The sequence below is a fragment of the Orycteropus afer genome, unplaced genomic scaffold (genome assembly GCF_000298275.1).
Source record: "Orycteropus afer afer isolate SDZICR_OR568_19922 unplaced genomic scaffold, OryAfe1.0 scaffold00023, whole genome shotgun sequence".
NCBI classification, from domain to species: Eukaryota; Metazoa; Chordata; class Mammalia; order Tubulidentata; family Orycteropodidae; genus Orycteropus; species Orycteropus afer.
In genome coordinates this window covers 4,985,258-5,005,687 of record NW_006921610.1, presented here as the reverse complement: position 1 = coordinate 5,005,687, position 20,430 = coordinate 4,985,258, and the positions used below count along the sequence as shown (strand labels likewise).

The window sequence follows — 20,430 nt, the reverse complement described above, 5'->3', positions numbered from 1 at the left end:
GAAATAAAAAAAAGAAATGCTGGTCATAAGCTCCTGAATTGATTTCACAGTCCACAGTCCATGGATTAGAAATGTCTGTGGCCCCAGTACTTAAACCCTTGACTTCTGGCTGAGAGATCAGAGGTCTGAACCCACACACAGGTGCTCAGAAGGCAGTCCTGGAGGTCTGCTTCTGAAAGATCCCAGCCTGGTAAACCCTGTGGAGCAGTTGTACTCTGCACATATGAGGTCACCGTGAGTCAGACAACTTGATGGCCACCAATGCCAACGTTTTAAAAAGCCCTCTAGGCTCATGTTATCTAATAAGGATCTAATCTGGAAACTCAAAAGAAGTCACGCTCAGTTTGCTCCCCTTAAATTTATTAGTGTGAGAGTTCCACAGAACTAGAAAGGAGAGGTTGTCATGAGCAAAATTAGACTGGCACCAGGCCAAATACTCACATCACTCATGTTGAGAGCATTGACTTTGGCTTGAATAAACTGGGGCAATTCCGGGTCTATGGTATACTTGTGTTTCAGTTTCTCTCCCTCCACCTTGTAGTTCAACTAAAAAGAAAAGAGACAGCATGCAAATGCCTTTAGCTGACATAAAGTGTTTTATCAAGCTCACACTCTAATGAAGACTATCCATATCCCAGGTAAATACCTAAACCATCACAGGGGTTTTAATAGACATATTCATGTATTCATTTTACCACTATTTTTTGGATAGCGCTGTGTGTTAGGCACAGTGATAGGTTCTGCTTGCAAGCAAATGATAGAAAGGGCAGACTTGGTCCCTGTTCATGGAGTTCGTAGTCCAGTAAAGAAGACAGATAATAAACTCATGAACTATAAAATATAGTTAAAATTTGTGACGTGTTGCAAATGGAAAAGCTGTAGGGGATAGCAGAGTGGTCGGCAAAGGTTCTCTGAGGAGATGATATTTTGTACCAACTTGGAGAAAGGACAGGAGAGTGGGGCAAATAATGAGCATTCCAGGGCTGGTGAAGAACCCTGAGTCTAGAAAGGACTAGGTGGCCTCATGTGACTGTAGTGTGTGGAGGGAGGCCAAGAGGGGGATAGAAGGAGAAGGCAGGGCTATATGTGCAGTTTTATGAGCCGCGTTAACAAGTTTAGATTTTAAGTTCAAGGAGAAGTTATTAAGGGATTTTAGTATAAAAGCGATATGATTTTATTTATGCTCTAAGATAGTCTGTCTAGTTATTGTGTGAGACCGCAGGAAGGGAATCCAATGAACAGGTTTTTAGAGCTGTCCACGGGATACAGAATGAGTTGAAAGGGAGAGGGGTGCTCAGACAGGATAGTTGAGAGATATTTTGGAGACTGACTCTGCAGATATATTGGATGTAAGGAACTGAAACAGGCAGGCATCAATGTTTCTGACTTGACTAGGTAAATGTTCATGGTGGGTTTTTTTTTTTTTGGGGGGGGGTGGGATTAGATGGAATACAGCAAGTGTACAGTTTTGTTTTTTTGTTTAGCTAATTGGAAAAACACAGTGGAAAGTGACACCAAGTTCAGTACAAAAGAAATTCAAGGAAGCGAATTTACAATAGAATTAATCTTTAAATGATAATGTAGGGGCTGAAAATAAAATCTATGGATAATCCCCAAACCTGAGACAACAAAGCACTCCTCACTTTCCAAGATCTGGGGACTAAAAACGCCTTTTACTTATCTCCCTGTCTTGTGAAGGTGTTTTAAAGGAACTATGAAATTATCACAAGGAGCCCAGCGGTGTAGTGGTTAAGTACTTGGCTGCTAAACAAAAGGTCAGCAGTTCAAACCCAGCAGCCATTCCGTGGGAGAAAGATGAAGCAGCCTGATTCTGTAAAGATTTATAGCCTTGGAAGCCTTATGGGGCATTTTTACTCTGTCCCATAGAGCCACTATGATTTGGAATCAACTCGATGGCAACGTGAGGAACTTACTCAATGATGTGAAGCACTGAGCATAATAATTAGCTCCTCAAAGACTGAAAGAACAAGAGTCCCAGACAGACCTGGGCTTAGAAATGAGACCCCAGATGACTCCAAAAGCAAATTGCTTATCTCCTGCCATGAGGCCTCTCTCTGAGGGCCTCTCAGAACATGGAAGTATTAGGCAAGGGGATTAGGATATTGTGCCTTCTCCCCATGCAGCTAGGCAGAATTTTGCAGCTGAGAGTAATACAAAGTTTATTTGGCAATTCAAACAGTCACAAATAATAATAGTAATGCCATTATTTTGTATGGATAATGGGTAGGTTTTTTTTTTTTTTTAAATGAATATATTTGGAATATAAAGCAAATTTGAAAATCCCCTCCCATCTCTCCATTTTTCCAAAACAAGATCCATATTGCATAAAAAGTAAAACCTTTCTATTATTCCTTTGAAAGCAATTTATTGCCTAACATAAATGCACCTTCATGTATTAAATTAAGAAAGATGATGGAGTGGCTTGTTTGTGGGGATTATTCACAGACCAGCACTTTTGAAGGGAAAACGCTTACATCACTTAGCTGCTTTGTGTTATGCTGAGCCAAAACCATGCCCATTGAGTCAGGTACACTTGTGAACTTGATGGTGTCTGGGTGCTGGCGATACTTCCTCTCGTTTAACGCTTCGCCTGCTTTTTTGGCTTTCTCGACCTCCAGAGAACCAAGAGGGATCCATCCAATGCCCTTGAAGAAGCTATTATATTCATCTTTATATACATTCTGTAAAAGAGTAATTCCATATGATGAGATATCTCAGAAAATATTCAAGAAATGTTTCTGAAATCTGCAATTCCTTCCCCAGGTAATGAATAACAACTCTTCTCGCATGTTTGTGTCTGTAATGGAGCTCTTGACTATGTCTGTCCCAGAGCCTATTACCTGGAATTTGGTAGCAAGATAAAGAAACTCTGCTGTCAGAGTGCATTATACAACACCAAAGGGAATCTGGGTCATATATTTCCATGAGTACTACTAAAAAAAAATCAGGTTTTCCTTTTGATTTCACTGAAGACTCTAAAATTTTAGTTTCATCCAAAGTTTCTCTGTAAGCCCCACTGTCCATTTTGACTATTCCTGAGCTCAGCTGGGGAGAGACATTTTCACTGAGCAACAATAAATCAACATAATTTCTTCCCTTCACAGAGGACAGTTCTTCCAGAAATCTGGTTCCTGCAGAAGGAAATGCCCTGAATATTAAACCCCCTCCCAGTGCAGCTCTCCATGAATCATGCTGCAATCACAAAGCCTTGATGGTCCATTTTAGATGATTCATTCCAAAGATTTACATGGAGGAGAGTGTGACCCTGAGTTAAAAAAAGAAAAAGAAAAAAAAAAAAAACTTTCCCAAATTCAGAAAGAATAGAGAATTTTCCTATTTTATATTATATACCTAAGCTGGTCCACAAGAAGCACCTATATTCTCCCTGTTGACAATCAGGATGGCTTGCCCCGTTAGTGGAATATGGTTTTATCTTTGATCCAGAAAGACAATGTCATAATCATTATGACATAAGCACGTTAAGTCAGCAAAAATAGCTTATCTGTCATATCTTTGCTAATCTTTCAATAATGGCCATTTATTTTAAAGTACAGTTTAAAAACTCTTATTGTATTCCAAAGTCTAATCAAGTAGGGAGAAATGATCATCCTTAAGTGCACACATCTCTGAGTCTGTTATGTCACACATACTTACATCGCTCTGAATTTGATTCACGTTCCTGGTGTGCTCAAGACTCAGGGCATCAGGTAGGTATGTGTAATGATGTAATGGCTGTTTGTAATTGACATTGGTGGCAACATCTTGGGCCATCTTTGCAGCTGTAATGCTGACCATGTCCCCAGGGGTATGATAGCTGGTTTTGGTATTCTCATAGTTCTTCTTATATTCACGATCGGACTGCAACTTTGCCACATTCATATAGTGGACCAGCTTGGGATCATCTTGGAGACTTCTGAAACCCACATGCTTTCCTTTTGACTTTTCATAAGCTTCCTTGTATTTATACTGCAGAGACAGAATTTGGTTAGCAAAGCTCTAGGCATTTTAAAACATTTGGTACAGCTATTGTATTCACACACACAGGCCCTCAGAACATTGTAACTTTCTGGAAGCCTGTACACAAAATACAAACCACACCCCTTTCCAGAGAGTTTAGAGTGAAAGCACTTATTTCAAACCCTGTTGGGGTTTTAAGAGGGTGTCATGATAAATGCAGAATCCATCTCTTTTCTTTGCTATGAATCCTGCAGATGACTTGCACATAGAGCTTTTTAAAACCAATTGACTGTGCGCATGTAATGTGTATATGACATGTCAAATATATAAAACCAATACCTCTTGGTTTTTCAGGAATATAAATTATCAACCCAGTGTTATTTCATATCACTGAGTATTTAAAAATCATTGAGGAACTCTTGCCATTGTCTGTTCCCATTGGTCTAGTGTTATATGCACAACAGGTGCAGAAGAGAACTCTACAAGCAAGAAGTTAACACTAAGGTCCTCCTGGGGTGAGGTGCAGATGACATTGCTGTGTTTGTTGTCTGATGTTGGCCAAATATGGTTAAACAAAAACCTTCTTCTTCTTAGGTAACACCAATTGAAAGGTAGTGAGACCTTCAGCTACCCCCTTTCTCAACAGCTGCTTTTCAATCCTGCTGCTGAAACAGCTGCAAATGAATTAAGGAACTACACTAAGGGGAGGAATAGCTGTTGACTTCTCCCACCAGCAAAAATCTAATGGCAAAAGCTCTGCTGCCAAGGTCTCTGCTGGAGTCAGTAATGGAAATGTAGATAGAGCTGTACTGTAATAGGTCAAAACTTCAATCTATATACAAGAGAATACAAATCCATCTGAATTCTGCAGATATTCTGCTATGTGAGTGCTAATTGACAAACAAAGGTTTAGCAGGTGAAGAAGATTATCAAGTAATTTCTAGGCAGGCTAGAAAAATCACTGTGCAAGTAGTGAACAAAAAAAACTGATAAAGTCATTTTAGACTTTCGCTTTCTCCTTAAAACTGGAAACATATGTCTTAGGGATGTGCATGGTAAGCAAACGTTTGAGGGAAACATTTTCAGTACCATGCCTGTGAAGAAAGCAGTGGTCTCTACGCGTGTTGACTTCTTTCTTCTAGACTTTTCTCAAACCGAGATTGTAGCCCGTGAAAAAATGTGAAAGGGAAATGACTACTTTCAGAAATATTTTTTCCCTCAAAGATGGGATTAAGTATAAATGTATATTTTTCTATTACAAATGAAATGGTCTTTGTCTTGGCAAAAATAAAAATTACATCCTAGAAAAATGAGCTTTTTCTCATTTGGCTTCTAAACAATCTCTACATTTTATGTAACAGTTGTTCAATCTTAATACAATTATAATGCAGGCAGTCATCTGAATGTAATGTGTGAGTGTCAGTCAGGGTGTTCCCAATGAAAATGAATGTGGGCTGTCAGGGAAATGTGCCAGGGAAGGTAATTTGGGCTATGAATCAGGGGCGAACATTGCTGTCAGATTTATGACAGCTCTACCAAGTAGGGTCAACTGGAAAGAGCATAAAAACATTGAAAGAGTGACAGATTTTCAAAACAATATTTTCAGGAGAATTTGAATGTCATTAATTCAACATATTGTTTTCAATGAGGTATCATTTACACAAGCACACATTTGATTACTTTTGAAAAAGGCAATCACTCAGATTTCACCAAAAATTTTTACTCACATCACTGGCAATGTTTCTTGACACCTTGGCCGCAGTGATGGGAATAGCATCACCTAGCACATTGTTGCCCTTGGCTATTAAATCATGCCAGTCCCGTTTATAACATACCTGGGATAGAAAAAAAAAAAAGAATGTCAGCATGCTATGTATTAATTAGCTGAAGTGATTTCTCAGCTGCTGGGGTTGTTTTGTTCTTTTCCAGACATAAGCTAAAGGAATTTCCTAGAGCACATAATGTTTTGGGAAGTCACATTAATAAAGCATCACATTTTGTATAGCATAAGATCATTGGACTCTGCACTAATTTTTCATCCTAATCTGGCTTAGGTACCTATTGAATAACCAGTAACCAGTTGTTGTCTAGTTGATTTCAACTCATGGTGACCCCACGTGTGTCAGAGTAATCTGTGCTCCACACAGTTGTCAATGGCTCATATTTTGGATGTAGACCACCAGCTCTTGCTTCTGAGATATGTCTAGTGAGTTCAAATCTCCAACCTTTCAGTTAACAGCTGAGCATGTTAACCATTTGTACCATCCAGGGACTCCATGTATTGAACAGGGATGTTGAAAAATGAGAGTGGGTTCAATAATAAAGTTTGGGAAATCATCACATATGAGGACTAATGGAGAAAATGAGGTTGTTCTATCTTATGAAAGGAGGCTCAAGGGAAGACCAGGTGGTCAGCTTTAAAAATTTTAGGGTTGTTGTAAGCAAAAGGAATTTATTTGTTTCTCTTTCTGCATGATAACCTCTTCCATGGGCAAAACTAGAATAACTTAGTTGAAGATTTAGGGGAATAGATTTTGGGTGCTATATAAAGAAGAATGCTGTATTCATTAGAGTTGTCCTTCTCTTGAAAAGGCTGACTCAAGAGAAAAAAAACTAGGATCATGGGATATGCTCCCACAGAGTTATGTGAGAAATTTACCTAAATAATTGTCAAAGTCCCATCCTGCTCTAAGATTCTATTATTTTATTGTGAGGTTTGGATTTCATACCCCATCAAAGATCCCACTTACATCACTGATGTTGTAAGCATTGCACTTGGCCTGGAGAAACTGAGGAAGATCAGGACTCATTGTATATTTATGCTTCACGTCTTCACCTTTAGCTTTGTATAGGATCTGCAGTGCACAACCACACAAATAATATGTATTACAAGTAATGCCAAAAAGAGAATTCATTAACTGCATACTTAAAGGCAAACTTAATGGAGTTATTCCTAGCATAAGCCCCCACTATTTCCATTGTTAAAAATGATCAAAGGCATTTTGCTATTAAAAAAAAGGGGGGAGTATCTTGTCTTCTTTACAAACATTCAAGATTTGTGTATTACAATAGAGAAAAAAAAAATCCTTCAGAAAATAGGAATCTTTGACTGCCAGACATGAATGGAAGGTAAATTCAAACGTGAAATTCAAATGTGAAAAACAGAATTCATCAAACCGGATGAGTTTTTTTTGGGTTTTTGTGCACGAAGTCAGTACACGCAAAAGGTTTATCATTTCATGTTTATATGATTTGCCATTTTAAAGAATTATATACACTTTTCACTTAAAGATGTCAAAATATATAATGTAGCAATCTAATTGTACTTCTTCTTGGTAAGGGAAAATAAATGAATTACATAATATCTAAAACTAAAACAGAACTAGAATCAGAAATAGATATTCTTAGCATATAAACTCCTTTTTCCCAGGGACTATTTGGAATATCATATGTAGACTGGTGTATATGTATTACACCAAAAACCAAACTCACTGCCATCAAATCGATTCTGACTCATGGAGACCTCTCCTTGGGTTTCTGAGGTGGTATCACTATGGAAGTAGATTGCCCAATTTTCCTTCTGAGGAGTGGCTGGCAGGTTTGAACTGCCAGCCTTCTGGTTAGCAGTCAAATTCCTTAGCCACTACGCCACCAAAGCTCCCCATGCAAGTTAGGTCTGAAATGGCTGATATCCCAATTAAATCCCAAATATTAACTAATTGCTTCAAAGAACCTAACAGTTATCATTAATTCCTCACTGCCTTTAAGACCCATAGCTAAGTACTCACCAAATCCCATCAATTCTGTCTCCTAAACATCTTTTTCCACATTGTGACGTTCTAAGTTTATGTCTGAAAAAGGCTTTCTTTGGACTTTTGTAACAGACTTCTAATTCATCTCTTTATTTCCAGCCTCCTCTCTCCCCAGTACAATCTCTGAGCTTTTTGCCAGGGTTATTTTTAAATGACAGATTTGATCAGGTGGATTAAAAAACTTCAACATTTCCTGCTACCTACCCTGTGGTGTCTCAACTCCAAATATTAGCCTGTAAGAGCCTTAATGATCTGATTACAATTCTAAACCTCTTGACTGTCCTCCCATTTTTTCCTTTGATTTTTATTACATGGTCCCTTTTGGTGGAATCCACACTTTCCTTAGTTCCATTGTATTTCACATGTGCCTCTCTTTAGGAGTCATCTCGCAGCATGGCCTTGGATATAAACATATCCCTCCCACTAGTCCTTGTCTATTTCACCTTTATACCATCAGCACATAATCCAGTGCCTGGAACATGGTGTTCAAAACATTCATTAAATGAATTAATGAGTGAATGTTTTTGATGTCCTTTTAACTCTGCTATACACCAAATTTTCCTTTAGATCTGACTTTTAATAGAGAATATACATTGCTCGTTGATAGACAGCTAAGTAATATATAATCCCCAGCAAGACATGAGTGAAAAAGTCTCTCATAATTATGCATGATGAATTCTGAGGAGCAAACACATATACTCGTATGTATAATAAGCAGAATCATTATATTCTTGTGTTGTGTTTTATATATGAAAAGCAAACATGAGCAACTTAAGATACAGTTGAATAGGGTAAATTTGCCATGATAAAGTGGCTGGGATCTGAACTTAAACTCTATGTGTGTGTGTATATAGTACTGAGGTAGAGTTTTTTGCAACATGTCAAATTTATCCAGAAGCACAGTACTTCAAGAGCAATTAAACAGGAAGAAGTTTTAAAAAGATAGGTCAAAAAGCAAACTAGAAGAAAAAGAAAATGTTAGGGTTCAAACTAAAAGTAATGATAATTTTATTTATTAACGGAACAAATAAAATAATTTTTAAATGAAAATTTATTGGCTCAGAAGAATAAGAATTTTGAGCTGATATTTATTTTTAAGAAAACATCTCCCTCCACATCTTCTGCCCCCTTTCTTTTGCTATACTTACATCGCTAACTTGCTGTGTATTTTGTTTGGCCTGGACCATAACTGGAGAGTCGACAATGCTGGTGAATTTGATGGTGTCTGGATGCTGCCTGTACTTCTTTTCATTCAGGGCATCCCCTGCCTTTCTAACTTTTTCCACTTCAAGACTGCCAATAGGGATCCAGCCAATGCCTTTCATCCAGGAGTTATAGTCTTCCTTGTAGGCATTCTACAGCAAAGAGAGAAAAGAGGAGTGGGCGTGCACGCAATGCTTTCTTTCCTATCTGGCTCTGAATTTAGACGGAGATTCTCTTGCCAAGTTAATGTCACTTACATCACTCTGAATATGCATCATGTTCTTAGACAATTCCAGGTCCATGGCGTCAGGCAGGTAGGTGTAATGATGGAGAGGATGCTTATAGTTGACATTGCTGACGATATCTTGAGCTTTCTTAGCTGCCACAACGTTGAACATGTCATGGGGTGTGTTGTATCTGGTCTTTGTCTTTTCATAGTCTTTTTTGTACTCACGGTCTGATTGTAGCTTGGCCACTTTCACATAATGAACCAGTTTTGGATCATCTTGTAGACTTTGGAAACCAACCATTTTCCCTTTGGCTTTTTCATAATCTTTCTTGTATTGAACCTGTAACAAACAAAGGTGGGCATGTTTTTTAATGTAATAATGAAGATTTTACTAAACAATAAGGCCATGATTTGAAGCCATTGAGCTTCCCAGATATAACTCTACTTAAATAATTAGTCATTTGTATGTATTTTGAAATACAGTCAGGTTTTTTTTTTAATATTATTCAGGTCTCATTCGACTGGCTGTAGATGCTTTGCTAGTCCCATCCAAGAGTGGCTGGGGTGGTAATATTACCATAAATCATATCAATGGCAGTATAAATCTCTGTATTTTTCTTTTTCAATTAGACAGTTATCAAGAATGAAGAAGAGGTATATATTTGAAAAATCCCTACCATTTATGTTATACTGCTAAAGAAATGGGAGTTCTGGTGGAGTAGTACCTAAGGCATTTGACTGCTAACCAGAAGTCTGGCAGTTCAAACCCACCAGCCACTCCTTGGAAGGAAAGCTGGGCAATCTACTTTCTTAGAGATACCACCTCGGGAAACCCAAGGAAGGGTCGCTATGAGTCAGAATGGACTCGACAGAAGTGAGTTTGGGTGTTTGCTTTTTTTTTTTTTTTGCTAAAGAAATAGACTCCAAGTAGCTGGCTACTTCATCCATAGAGAATTTCAGTTAGTCATTGGCTATTCAATGGAAGACCCAAAGCCAGTAGGGGGTAAAAGCTAGTTGGTGCTGAATAATAAAATGAGGTGAATTGAGCTTCCTTGGGAAGACCTAGGGAGGATCTAGAAAAATGAGAAACAGCTGTGAGGGGAAGGGGATATGTATGGTGTTGTGGGGGGAGTGACAGAAAAACAGAGTGAAAAAAAAAAAAAAAAAACCCAGAAAGATCTGCAACCTGGATGTGGGACAGCACCCACAGAGAAAGGGGAAGCCAGAGAGCAATTCTGGCTGGCAGGACTTTAAGGGAAAGGGCTTTATTATTCCACCTACTCTGGTGGTGCAGTGCCTAACGCAATAGACCGCTAACCAGAAGGTTGGTGGTTCAAACCCGCTAGCCACTCCTTGGAAGGAAGATTGGGCAATCTATTTCCATAGTGATACCACCTCAGAAACTCAAGGAAGGGTCACTGTGAGTCACATCCTGCTCAACGGTAGTGAGTTTGGTTTTGGTTTTGGTAACATATTCACATTGGTGCAATGCAAACCTCTTCCTCATTTCAAACAACCACTAAAGTTATGTTTGGGACTAGAGATGAATAAAACAGAAGGGGCTATGTTCTATCTGTGGGTCACACAGAACAGAAAGAGAAGTAGACTCAGAAGAGAGAGGGCAGATGAGCTAAAGAGACCAGTTTATGTAAACCAGGAGCCAGAGTGGATCACAAGCATGAAAATCTCAAAGTCTTTGCAGAAATCCTGGGAAGGTTGTCCTACAGGCCAACAGATTGGGACTTGAATAAATTTCATTTAAATCTCAAACAGCAAAGTGACTTCAGTTCACATTTGGGCTGAAGCAAGACAGGATAAGAAATAAAATTGGTAACTTTATTGGAACTTAATGACTGACTCTTAGGGGCTGTGAAACCTGAGTCTTTAGAAGGAATGAAGTACAAAGAGAGAAGTAAGGGAAAGAGGGAAATCATATAAATTAAGAAAGTTTTGAGAAAATAAATTTTTTTATTTATGGTCATTATGACTGAAAAAAGGAGCTCTGGTAGCATAGTGGCTAAGTCACTTGCCTGCTAACCAGACGGCTGGCAGTTCAAACCCACCAGCCACTCCTCGGAAGGAAGGTTGGGCAATCCTACTTCCGTAGTGATACTGCCTCGAAAACCCAAGGAGGGGTCGCTATGAGTCGGGGCCGACTCGACGGCACACAACAACAACAACAACAACAACAATGACTGAAATTAAAAAAAAAAAAAAAAAAAAAAAGTCACTGCCGTCAAGTCGGTTCTAGCTCTTAGCAACCCTTCTTTGGGTTTCTGAGGCTATATCTCTAAGGAAATAGATTGCCCAGTCTTCCTTTGGAGGAGTGGCTAATAGGTTTGAACTGCCAGCCTTCTGGTTAGCAGTCAAATGCCTTAGGCACTACACCACCAGAGCACCTATGACCTAAATAGTAATTTCTTATTTCCACAAGAGAAACAACATGAACTTGTATGGAAATTGAGATGAGAATTTTAACTTAGGGTACTTGGTTAGAACTTATCAGTAAGCAATTATGTAAAGCTTTTGCCTCAGGAAAACTCAAACTTCTGTAGGGCACCATCCTTCCTGAATTATTTTCAACCAGATTTGCTTCAGTGGGCATGGACATCAGGCATGGTGACTTTTTGATAAGCCACTAGGTCAGAATTCTATGCCATACACATATTCTGGTTACTCAAATGTGACCAGCTACTGGACTTACATCACTTGCTGCCTGCCTGGCAGCCTTGGCAGCTTTGATTGGAATAGCATCGCTCCTCAGGTCATATCCCTTCTTACTCAAATCTTTCAAGTCTGCTTTGTACATATTCTGAAAGAAAAATAACATTTGAGTATAGCTCAGAGGCCATCTTAGAAAAGGCTTAGCAACACATCAGTGACACTGTCCACACACACACACCTCACTGATGTTGTAGGCATTGACTTTAGCCTGAATGAACTGGGGCAAGTCAGCTGGCAGATTGTATTTGTGAAGAATTTCCTCTCCTTTGGCTTTGTAAACAATCTGGAAGATAAAATAAACAAATAAGCACATATACATACACAAAACAAGCAAACAAAGGAAAGCACAAATGGCGTAGGGGAAAACAATTCTGAGTGGATCATCCTGCACAGAGATTTTTCTTTTTTTTTTAATGAAAGACACTGTCTGTGCCATCCCCAAGTGCAACTGTAAATATCTGTAGGCATTCAAGGGCTCATATGCAATTCCATAGAGTTGTTATGGTTCTGGTGTTCAACCTTGGCAAAGATCCCTTGGTATGTACTGGAAACTTCTGGACTTCAGTTGGGGCACCTTGTGGAAGTGACAGGGTAAGAGACCTAGTGAAATGCTAACCTACAGATACTTTCCCTGTACAGGAAAGGAGCATAAGTGGAATATACCAACCACCACCTATATCTGTGGGCAATGAAAGGGACTTTAAGGGGAGTTTTGACAATATGTGATGTTTGTGTTTCCTCTCACTTAAAACTGCTTCTCTGTATGATGTAGTGCTAATATTCATTCTTATGGCCTGTCCTAGAAATAGGTTTGTAGCTATTCTTGTTATTTAAAGAAGCCTTTCTTACCCTTTCCTTGGAAAGCAATGTCAAATATTTGAAAGGACAGTCAATGCAAAACACCTACTCCTTACTTATCAACTACCTCATTATCCAGTATTTCACATTTACAACCATAGTGAAAGATCTACTCTGTGGCTATTTTGCACATTAATGATATATGTCTGGCAGTAATGAACACCAAGTTGCAACAGTAATGCTGGTAGAGATGGTTAAGGTTTTGTGTCAACTTGGCTGGGCCATGATTCTCAGTGGCTTGACAGGTACATAATAATGAAATTTGGCAGTTATGTAATGATGAAATTTAGCAGTTATGTAATGACCTAGTCATCCTGCATTTTGCAATCCAATGTGGTGATCCTCCATTTATCACTTATCAACATGGTTACTTTCCGAAGACTAAGATGTTACACAGGAGCGCTGGTAGCATAGTGGCTAAGACACTTGACTGCTAACCAGAAGGCTCGTGGTTAAAACCCACCAGCCACTCCTTGGAAGGAAGATGGGGCAATCTACTTCCATAGTGATACTGCCTCGGAAACCCAAGGAGGCGTCGCTATGAGTCGGGTCCAACTCCACGGCACATAACAACAACAACAACAAGATGTTACACGAAAATTGGTGTTATACAAAAAATGGATGATGACCACATCACCTCACCCCTTCACCTGAACAATAGACATCCTCTCAGGCACCTGCTGAGATCATCTGCAACTACCAACTCCCCCTCTCCCACATTGCTTGAGGAGAGCTCATCCCCCACCACCACTCACAGGGGAGGGCCAGTCAGTCCTCCAGAGCCAGGGTGGCCCAAGTACCAACCCCTCCCCATCTCCAATGCCCCCTCCTTCTCCTGCTGTCACCATATTTTCAGGATGAGTGGCCTCGGCTTATCCCCTCATTGAGCCTAAAATATCCTTGTTGGCTTTTGTGGGGGCAGTGAGTTCCCTGTTAACAGGCAGAAGGGCTTGCATACTGTAGGGAGAGGCACACTTCCTACTGGGTTCCCCTTACCTGAGCATCCTCCCATTCTTACTGGGCAGCCCTGCTCCTGTCCCCCGACCCACTACCATGTCCCCATGAGAATCAACAATCTTCCTCTGAGGCCATGATGGCCAGGCAGCCTCTGCCCTTGACCTTAAACTGCATCTGCTGCTGGTCACTCACCCCCTGACCCCACCCCCACTCAGGTAGACTCACTTGTACCCACTCAGGAGGGGGCATTGAGGAATCATGAGGGGCTGCACAGGTGCCAGTTAGCTGACGTGGGGTCCTGCAGACCTGGGGCACCCAAGTGCCCTGTCTCAAGGTTTCTTCTGACAACAGGACAGACCAACCCTGCTACCCCTCAGGACTGAGAGCTGGGGCCAGACTCCAGCATCCCACTCCTTCCTAGGGACACTGGTGGCTGCTTCCCCACCTTCAGCCTTCTGTGGGCACCCAGCACATGCTGGACAGCATCCTGTCCCAACAAGTCCCACGCCAGACACATTCAGCTCCACCTGGACACCGCAGCAGCTAGGGGAGACCACATCCCCTCACCCCTCCTGATCACATGCAGTCCACCAGTCAGGGAGTCAGGGACTTTAGCATTTGTTACTGCCAGACATGCATCATTAATGCACAAAAGAGTTGGATAGTAGATTTTTTTTACTATTATCATAAATGTGAAATATCAGATAATGAGATAGTTGATATGTGAGGAGTAGGTGTATTGTGCTTTTGCACATAATGCTCTAAAGAAATGAGTTGAGTGTAACTTATTAATGACAATCAGTGGCAGTCATACAGTAGCTAATGTAATTAGGGCTGTTTAGATTGCATAAGAAAAATAGGTGATCAGTACATGTGAAATACAAATGCATTTGTATCATTTAACATTTACATGGTTAACATTTATTAAAATATAGTCAGGATTAATACTTACATCACTCCTCTGGGCCTGGTTAATTTTAGATTGTACTGTAATAGGAGCATCTTCAATAGAGGTAAACTTGAGAGTGTCTGGGTGCTGGCGATATTTTTTCTGTTTGGCAAATTGATAAAAGAAGAACAATTATATTACTTTTCACCAAAGGCTAACATAAAAATCCTTGAAATTTACTTTGGATGGTTTCTTCCTTATTTTAAAATACAAAAATACTAGATTCTTGGTGGCTTAAAAAAAATGAATACAATGTAAAAACAAAAGTTTAAGAAATCAGTTCAATTTTAATGTACAAAACACCACATGACATGGATGAACTTGGAGGACATTATGCTGAGTGAACTGAGTCAATCACAAACAAAAAAACAAACTCACTGCCATGGAGTCATACCCGACTCATAGCGACCCCCTGCTTGGGTTTCTGAGGCAGTATCACTAGGAAGTAGATTGCTCAACCTTTCCTCCATGGAGTGTCTGGTGGGTGTGAACCATCAGCCTTCTGGTTAGCAGTAAAATGCCTTAGGCACTATGCCACCAGAGCTCCCAAGTCAATCACAGAAGGACAAATATTGTATTAGTCAGTTATTGTAAAAGTCAAGGAAAGATTTATATATGTAAGGCAATTTTCTTGTTGGTTACCAGGGGTCAGAGGGAAGGGGAGGGAACACTGTTAAATACATAGAGACAAGTATTGATTTGGGTGAAGAGAAGGGCAATGTACCAAATGTGAATGATCAACATGGTGGCACTGAGGAAGAGGACAACATAGAGAAGTGCATGGGAGGTACAGACAACAAAGATGAACTCTTCTGCACATATAGTACTGCATTGTCAGTGAAAGCAAACATTGATCTATGGTTGGATAGATGGGTGAATAGGTTGAACTATTAATTGGTATGTCTATGAAGTGGGGAGTGTGCCCATGACCATATATGACCATATATAGGGTTGTCAGACAATGTTTCTACAAGTGTATTTGCATGTTCTGTAAGAATTCCCAGGTATATAGTAGAGCTGACAAGGGACAAGCCACAGACAGCTACCTAGAGGGAGCAAGTAGTTGGACACATGGGCTCAGGGCTGTAGTTGCAAACTGTAGTTGCAATTGGCAAAACATACTACACAAAAATATTGTTCCACATCCTACTTTGGCAAGCAGTGACTGGTATCATAAAAGCTTGCAAGCAGCCATCTAGATGTAATGATGGGTGTCTCCTCATCCAGAACAAAGAAGAATGAAGAAAACCAAAGATGCATGGAAATAATTAGACCAAGCGACTGGTATACCACGTGATTCTCAGTCTATACAACTATTAAGACCAGAAGAACTGGATGGTGCCTGGCTACCACTGTCAACCACTCAGAGGGGGATCTATGCAGAAGATCATGGATAGAGTGGGAGAACAATGTGGAACAAAATTCAAAATCACTGGGAAAAAAAAAAGGATCAAGTTTGCTGGTCTGATAGAGCCTGATGGAACCACTGAGACTATGGCCCCTAGCTGTCCTTCAGGTCTGGAATTGAACTCACTCCCATGAGCTTCCAACCAAAGAAAAGACAGGCATATCAGCTGAACATTTACATTAGGTAGACACTTCTTGGACAGATCAATCATGAGAAAATAGAAGGGCTGTGCATGCACAGGGAGATGGCTCAGAGGGCAGGAGTGAATAAGAAGGAAGGACAAGGGGAAGAGGTAACTATGGGGAGGAAGGGGGAGGGAAACTGCTGAATTGTGGGAAATTGCAGTCAATGTCTTGAGATAAAGTATATGTGAGCTGCTGTATGGAAAGTGAATTTGCTCTGTAAACTTTCACCCAAATCACAGTAAAAATTAAAAAAAAAAAAAAATCAGTTCAATTTTAGATTGTTTGGGGCAGTACACACCAATACAACTCTCAGGAACCAGACCTAAAGTAGTTGCTAATTTCCTGCTTCTGACATGAAAGAAGGTGTTCTAGGCCAAACAGAGTCCAGAAACATCATAAAGTTTCCTACAGGATTGGCGGAAAAGCTAGCAGGATTTGTAGTGTTTTTGCATGACATTTACAAGTTCTTAAGGATGTAATTTTCCCTGGAGTAAAGAAGCTCCCTGTTTGAGAAGAAAGAATTGAAGAACTAGAACAACAGATAGGATGACTAATAAGAGAGAGAGGACCTTTGCTTTGCAAGACTTAATGTAGATAAACATAAAATGCAATGCACTGCTATTGAATCAGATCCAACTCATAGAGACCCCTCCTTGGGTTTCTGAGAAGGTATCACTACGGAAGTAGATTGCCCGACCATCCTTCCAAGGAGTGGCTGGTGGGTTTCAACCACCTGCCTTCTGGTTAGCAGTAAAATGCCTTAGGCACTACACAACCAGAGCTCCTTTAATGTGAATAGTACAGGAGTTATTACTAAAGTGCTGAGGGGACTCAGGACACATTGGGCAAGTGTCCCAGTTTGAAGATGGCAACTTCTAGCTCCTGTTATTCCAATGTAGATTATTCCTTTTCTAGTGTACATTGGGGTGATGACTGCACAATTTGAACTTGTTAAGATTTATATGTATAAATTTATTAGAATGTGTCAAACTGTACACTTAAAATTGGGGGATTTTGTGGCATGTAAATTTTACCCAAAAAAAAGTTGTTAAAATATTTCTATCAGAAATGGTTACCATACATAATCTTGGTGATGCAAAGTGATAGGCTTATCTACCTGGATAATTCCTATAGTAAGTTTTTTTCCTCAGTAACAATCACTAGCATATGATGCTGGAAAAAAGGGCTTTTCATGGTTTTGAGGATTTTTAAGAGGATACATTCAGAAATCTCTCAATAAGACATAACTGGTGGATTTACCTCATTAAGGATGTCTGAAGCTCGCTTGACCTTTTCCATTTCTAAGGATCCATATGGAACCCAGCCACAACCTTTCATCCAGCTGTTGTAGTCAGCTTTGTATTCAACCTAAAACACCAAGAGAAAGATTATATTTCTTTGCTCCTTATTAAGTAAAATCAATAACATTTTACCCAAAATGGTGTTTTTAAAGATTTCTGATCAGATTCATTACTCCATACATGATTTTAAACATTTCCTTGGTGAGAGATTTTTACAGCACTTAGGTTTTTGCTTCTCTTGTAATTGGCATATATTCCATTCCATCCTATTGCCAACTGAATGGAAGCATGTGGAATTCTAATTCCAATCTGGAAAATGCTAAATTCAAAGCTGTATTTAGAAGAGTAAATGAAATTGTTATATTTAGATAATCAAATGTGACATATTTGCTCACTGAAACTTTAAATATTATGCTTCTATGGTCAAATTAGGACTGAAGGCCATATTGTAGGTGCATAATTTTGACCATTTTCTGACTACACAAGACTTGAGAACAGTTATATGTGACAAGTGCTTGTACACACTGACCTCATGTGCAATGACTAGCTTAGTAGTGCTTCTACACTGGTAATGATATACTTGAAAGTTGCAATGGTGAATTTGTTTATTGGGGAGCAATTACTATCTGTAATTGGTTCTATTTTGGGGACATTTACATAATGCAACTAAAATAATGAGCAACTCTTGCTGTCTGGCCATAGGTAGTTGTACTCTAGATTGTTGTTCTTTAGTATGGGCCTTTTAGTGGAGAATCAATGATAGAACAGAATTGACAAAAAATCATGAAAGTATTTGCTTCCAGCCCATGAGATACTTACAATCTATTTAGGAAGAAGAAACATAATAAAATTAAACAAATAACAAATTAAACTATTGTGTAAAATAGAATCGTATTGTGTAAAATAGAATTGTTAGCACAAAGTATCTAATTGTATAGCAAAGATACTTAATTGGTTGCAGAAAGAAAAACAAATATTACAAAAGTTGTAGCTGTAAATGATGTAAGAATTCTATTTCCAGAAAATCTAGCAATTTATGTAAAATTACTGAAAATGATGAAAGTGAATATTATAAAAATGGTGATGGTAATACTGAATGATTACTGAGAACTCACTAGGGCCTGGCACCACACTAAGTACTTCACATGCATTTGCTCTTCAAAGTAATACCTTTAGTTTATTTCAGTTTTACAAGAGATGAGTCTGAAACTCAGGAATGTGAATACCTTTCCTAAAGGAAAACAGTGATGGAATGCACACCATACCCCAGTCTCTCAAACACTGAAGAATGTGTTCTTATGGAAATACAAGGGAAAAAGTTTCCCATTATATATTTGCTATATAGAGAGGATAAAGTCAACCAGCCTATGCAGATACCTTTGAGAAGTGCCAAAAATAACTTGATTTAGAAATCATTTTCAATCTTTAAAGGAAAGAATGGAGAAAACCTTTTTACTTACATCGCTCTGTAGTGCATAAGCCTTTTTGGCAAGCTCCACGTTGATGCTATCTGGTGGGTAGCTGTAATTGTGTAAGAGATGCTTATAATCCACATCACTGGCAATTTCCTGAGATTTCTTTGCTTGAGTGACTTGGACCATATCAAGAGGTGCTGTGTAGACTGTTTTTGACTTTTCATAATCTTTTCGATACTCACGCTGTGAATAGGAAATTACTATTTATTACCACATATCCTTAGTAATTTCAAGAAAAGTTCAGAGATCTCTGTTCAACAATAAATACAAGATGGAGAAACAGATCCAGATATCAGAGTAGTTATTTTGTCCTAAAAGTTGTTCATATGTTACACATTGCTGAAACCTCTCAGAAAAAAGTACACAGATAGATCTTTGCAAATGTCTTTTAGATCAAAGAGTAACTGTCAGAAAGTCACAGCACACACCATGAATGGGCCAGGGCTTCTGCTTCAGGAATTATTTTTTTTCTTAAACAGCGTTTTTCAAGGACCACTAACAGACATTATTTGTACTACTGTAATCTGAACTTTGGAGTTCTTAATAAAGAAGCATTTAAAAAAATGAATCAAAATTGCATGACAATCATTCCCTACTTCTGATGTTATAAAATCAGTATTTCATTTGTAGACAACCTTTTGCTTTCCTACAGTCCTTTTTAAGTGGATAGTTCTGCTTTTTTAACATGCATAGTGGCTAAGACACTTGCCTGCTCACCAGAAGGCTGGCGGTTCAAACCCACCAGCCACTCCTTGGAAGGAAGGTTGGGCAATCCTACTTCCGTAGTGATACTGCCTCGGAAACCCAAGGAGGGGTCGCTATGAGTCAGGGCTGACTCGACGGCACATAACAATAACACTTTTGACAGTAGATCCATCCCACTGAGAATCCCCAAGGTTTTTTTGTTACCAAGTTTAATTTTGGTAACAATTTAAAAGAAGCTTCAGATTGCAGCAGTTATTAAGATCTCAAAGGAGAAAAGTTTGTGAAATGGAAACATTAAAGTAACCTTTGTCCTTATGTACAGTGTTCTCATAAACCAAATGTCTTTCTGAGTCTCAGGCGGCACTTTCATTGGCTGGTTTTCTGGACTAGTTAGAAAAGGTGCTAATTAGATCAAAGTCCCAGCTTCATCATTATTCGCCAATTACCTTAATAGACAGAAAATATTCTGATCCACTCTCTTTAGGAAATTCTAAACTCATCCTATCTCTTCACAACCATATAAGTTTTAAAGACATTGAGCCAAGCAAGGGTGTTGTTGTTGTTGTTGTTGTTTGCCGTCGAGTTGGCCCTGACTCATAGCGACCCCTCCTTGGGTTTCCGAGGCAGTATCACTACGGAAGTAGGA

General features: G+C 39.3%; 1 protein-coding gene across 1 annotated transcript in view; it reads right to left on the bottom strand.

Annotated features, from left to right (window-relative positions):
• The window catches only part of NEB (nebulin), a 260,540-nt gene that overhangs the window by 193,494 nt on the left and 46,616 nt on the right, over window positions 1-20,430 (bottom strand). Inside the window, 12 exon segments of the mRNA XM_042783652.1 lie at window positions 442-546; window positions 2,496-2,702; window positions 3,676-3,987; window positions 5,706-5,813; window positions 6,729-6,833; window positions 8,939-9,145; window positions 9,251-9,562; window positions 11,927-12,034; window positions 12,125-12,229; window positions 14,714-14,812; window positions 17,564-17,671; window positions 19,065-19,262. Coding sequence (XP_042639586.1) covers window positions 442-546; window positions 2,496-2,702; window positions 3,676-3,987; window positions 5,706-5,813; window positions 6,729-6,833; window positions 8,939-9,145; window positions 9,251-9,562; window positions 11,927-12,034; window positions 12,125-12,229; window positions 14,714-14,812; window positions 17,564-17,671; window positions 19,065-19,262 — 1,974 coding nt within the window.